Source organism: Mesitornis unicolor, unplaced genomic scaffold (assembly GCF_000695765.1).
Source record: "Mesitornis unicolor isolate BGI_N332 unplaced genomic scaffold, ASM69576v1 scaffold37943, whole genome shotgun sequence".
NCBI lineage: Eukaryota > Metazoa > Chordata > Aves > Mesitornithiformes > Mesitornithidae > Mesitornis > Mesitornis unicolor.
The window spans coordinates 2,546-6,882 of NW_010173302.1; the positions used below are offsets into that span (position 1 = coordinate 2,546).

The 4,337-nt window shown below is 60.9% G+C and overlaps 1 protein-coding gene across 1 annotated transcript; it reads left to right on the top strand.

The window, feature by feature from the left end:
• Positions 1-497: 497 nt before the first annotated feature.
• SIGIRR (single immunoglobulin and toll-interleukin 1 receptor (TIR) domain) lies at positions 498-3,405 on the top strand (the record flags this gene model as incomplete). The annotated part of the gene is made up of 9 exons (XM_010180690.1): positions 498-632; positions 932-1,118; positions 1,214-1,344; positions 1,559-1,699; positions 1,802-1,945; positions 2,023-2,125; positions 2,195-2,345; positions 2,885-3,065; positions 3,209-3,405. Coding segments are annotated over 9 exons (1,370 nt in total), but the record flags the coding sequence as incomplete, so codon positions are not given.
• Positions 3,406-4,337: the final 932 nt, after the last annotated feature.

Consider the following 4,337-nt stretch of genomic DNA (forward strand, 5'->3'; position numbering starts at 1 on the left):
ACTAACCCACTCTGCTATTTAATTAGAAATTTCGATGGGCACATCAGGCCTGAAGCAGCCATGACGGGGTTTCAGTAGCATAAAGAGGCTCCTGCTGAGCCCCCTCAGATGCAGCCGTGGGGGCAGCTCGCTGTGGTTTCACCAAGAGGTGTTGCACACCCCGTTGTTGAGCTACAACTGCGTCTCGTTTCCCCTCGCTGGTCTCTGGTTTGAGCCGAAGCCGTGTTTTTAACGACCTGCAGCCCCCCGCTTGGTCATTAATCACCTCCTGCCTGTAAATTCATGGTTGGGAAAGCCAGGCTGTGAGTTGATGTTGCATAGGGAGGGCAGGTGACACAGCTGGGTCACCAAACCCTGGCCGGGACACGGCTTTGGCTTTGCGCTGGAGCAGCACCCAATGTCCTCCAACCCAAATCGCTGCAGGGAGCGATGGAGACTGCGGGGACGCTCCCTGTGCCACAGTCACCACTCACGGTGCCGTTTCTGATCTGTTCCAGGCCCAGCCCGCCCTGCGGTGGCGGCCGATGGACTTTACCCCCGGAAAACGCCGTGCCACGGGGCCCTCCTGTCGCGGGTAGCCCGCCAGCGATGCCGGCAGCTCCACCACGCATTGCCTGAGCACACCATGACAGGTAGGCTGCAAAATCAAAACTTTCACCTGTTTTCAGCTGCGAAGGATGCCTCACTGCCAGGCATGGCACGGGGTCCTGCTCACTGCTCCTGCTTTGCCTCATAGGGTGGGTGAGGGTCTGTCCCAGCCCTGAAAACCGGCTCAGCCTGTTGCAAAACAGCTGCAAGCGCCGCTCGCTGCCAGACCCCCATGGCAGAGCTTGTTTTTCCAGCGAAGCCGGGATGGCTCCAACAGATACCCGCTTAGCCAGGAGCTGGATCAGCTTTCCCATCTGAAACCCCTCTCCTGCTGTGCCCCCAGATCTTTGCAGCGTGCCCCCCAAAATCCTTGTCCCGGCTGCCAATGAGACGCTGGAGCTGGCGCTGGGGAGCCAGATTGCACTGAACTGCACCGTGCGCTGGGCAGCCACTGAGCACTGCCAGCCTGTCCCTGCCTGGACCAAAGATGGGCAGTGGCTGGGCAGTGAGAGCAGCCAGGACACCACCTGGTAAGGAGCCCCCTGGGGCATGTCCGTCTGTCTGTCTGTCTGCTGGGGTGAGTCGCTGCATAGTCCAACCCATGGTGGGCCGATCTCTCCCCCAGGTTTGGCCAAAATGCCACGGAGCAGCTCCTCACCAGTGTCCTGCAGCTCAACCTCACGCATGATGCTGACTTTGGGGTGTTTGCCTGCCGGGTTAGCAATGCCACAGCCACCTTCACCCTGCGGCGAGCAGGTAGGGACACGCTGGGGACAGAGAAGGGACCTCCAAGGAGGACCCACTTGCCTGGGGCAGGAATGGGGATCCCATGGGGATCAGCAAGGAGGGTGTTAGGGGTATCAGAGTCTCTCCCAGGGCAGCACATAGGGGTGCAAACCCACACCAAACCCAGAAAACCTGGGCCAGGAGTCACCAGCCGTGCTCACTGTGCCCTTCCCTGTCCTCACAGAGACAGCAGGGCATGTGCCCGCAGTGCTGGCAGCTCTCCTGGTCCTGGCACTTCTGGTGCTTGTGGCTGTGCTCTATGTCCGATGTCGCCTAAGCGTGCTCCTCTGGTACCGGAACCGCTACGGCGAGCTGGAGATCAATGGTGAGAAGGGTATGGAGGTGAAGCCCACCTTGGGAATAGCCTCGCTGACATGCAGAGCCCTCCCCGGTGTTACAACCCCCCTTTCCCCATGGCTCTCCCTAGATGGGAAGCTGTACGATGCCTACGTCTCCCACGCCACCGCCCCGGATGACCGAAAGTTTGTCAACTTCATCATGAAGCCGCAGCTGGAGAACCGTTACGGCTACAAGCTCTTCCTGGACGAGCAAACCATCCTGCCCAACTCAGGTAGGCACCAGACCCATGGGGAGTCGGGCAGAGGGGCAACACCAGTGCACAGGGGCTTGAAATCCCTTTGCCTGCAGAGCCCTCGGCTGACCTGATCATGAACGTGAGCCGATGCCGGCGTCTCATTGTGGTCCTCTCCGTCGCGTACCTGGAGCAGGACTGGTGCAACAGTAGCTTCAGGTAGGAGCGGCTCTTGGGAGAGAGGAGCCGGCGGGTCCTTTGCCCCTCTGCCACATGCCTGTCTCACAGGGAAGGGCTCTGGAGGCTGCTGGAGCTCTCCAAGAAACCCATCTTCATCGTCTTTGAGAGCCAGTACCGGGAGATCACCCACCCTGCCATCAGCCTGCTGAAGCAGCACCGGAGCGTGGTGACCTTGCTGGTGTGGCGAGCAGGCTCCATGGTGAGAGCTGAGTGCGACTCTGTGCTGCTGGCACCCCCCCTTTCTATCCTCAGCACCCTGCTTTGTATCAGCCTCCCCACAGTGCTCTGGGGCTGCTCCCCATACTTCAGTGCTCCTAAAAAGCAAGTTAGGGCATGCGTCTTTTAGAGGCAATTTAAAAAACCCAACAGAAACAGCCCCAGAGGTGGGTGCTCACTCCCCAGACTTGCGTGATCAGGAGCACTGTGCCACTCCGGGATCTCCCCTGGCCCAGGTACTGGGGTGAAGCTGCAGCTCTTGGAGCAAAGCTTTGGCCCGTGGCTGCTGTGGCCATTTCGGGGCCAGGTTGGGAGCTGGAGCCCTCAGGAGCGTTTCAGCAGGTTGGGCCGGTTTCTCCACTGGTGCGCTGCCAAGCCAGGAGCACAGCCCTTGTCTTGGCTGAGCTCCCAGTGCCAGTGAGAGTGAGCTGAGCCCTACAAAGCCTTCCCCAGCCCCGTGCGGGACCAGGCCTGGCTTTATGGTGGTCCTAGTGTGGTTCATCTCTTCCCTGCCCCGTGCAGACCCCATCGTCGGACTTCTGGAAGGAGCTGTGCCTGGCCCTGCCCCGCAAGGTGTCCTTCCAGGGGACCATGGGGGACCCGCAGACCCAGCTGCAGGAGGACAAGGACCCCATGCTGATCCTGCACAGCAGCTACCTGGACAGTGGTGGAGACCTTCACCCGGATGGGGACCTTGGCACAGGTCCTTGTCCCCTGCTTCTTCTCCTGGGGAAAAAGACATGGACTGGAGACCACGTCTGGGCTCTGCCCTCACCCTTCTGTGGCAGGGGGGCTGTGTTTAGTCCCTTCCCCACCACCTGACACCCATCTCCCTGCTCCTTCCAGGCCTCCGAGGGGGCATTTTCCGAAGCCCCCCACCTCCCCGCATTGGCCACCCTCCCATGGCTTCAGCTGCCGGTGTGACAGACGACGCGCAGCTGAGGGATGGCCACAGACCCGAGCTTGACATCTCAGACCTGGGATCACGAAACTACGGCGCCCGCACGGACTTCTACTGCCTGGTGACAGAGGATGACATCTGAGCGGGGCCGCGGGCTGGCGATGGCAGCGTCCCCCTTCCCCACAGGGCTGCACGCACCCAGATCGCAGCCAGAAGAGCCTGGGCCTTATGATGGGACCAAAGCCAAGGTCTCAGTGGGAAGGACAGGAGCTGGATCCTTCTGGCAGCAGGCTCTGTGGTGGAACCATCACTAAGGGATACCCCTGCCCACAGTGCCTGGACACCTTTGGGTGCTGAACTCCCTTCCCTCGCCATGGGCAGCAGGGACATTTTTCCTGCGTGATGGAAAAGCGTAGGGATGGGTGATGCTGAGAAGCAATGCGTCCCTGCCCCAGTCCCAGAGGCTGGGAAATACCGATGGGAGTGGCTGCGGCACCCACAGAAACACCCGTGGCAATAAAATGCTGCTGCTCCAAGTGGGTCTCGTCCATCTGCGGGGACACAGGTGCCACCGGTGGGTCTCTTCCTACCATGGGCAGCGGGGCAGGCAACGCTGTGCTATGTCCCATCCTCATGCCGCCTCCTGTCCTCATGCCAGCATCCCATGGGGTGCTCTCCTTCCCTCCTGCGTGCCAGCTGAGCGCAGGCGCAAGCGAGCATTGTTCAAGGCCTTTATTTTGGGGGTACATAGAGCTCAGGGGTTTGTACATGGAGAGCTGGGGACACAAACGCACTGTGACATCCCAGCCTGGACCGCACCAGGTGCCGGCACACCAAAGAGGCCACCCCAGCCCTGGCTGCGTCCCCTCCTGGTCTCCCCCACCCTCCCACTCCTGTACCTACTCTACCTTGTTTCCCAAATGTGCCACATGATGCCCCTCAAGTCTGGGGTCTCCCCACCCAGCCCCAAACCCTCTGGCAGACCAAAGTCACCCCTGCAACCCACCCGTGCACCTTTGGACCCACTGCCCCACCTGTGCCAGCCACGTCGGGCACCAAGGGCATGTCCCCACC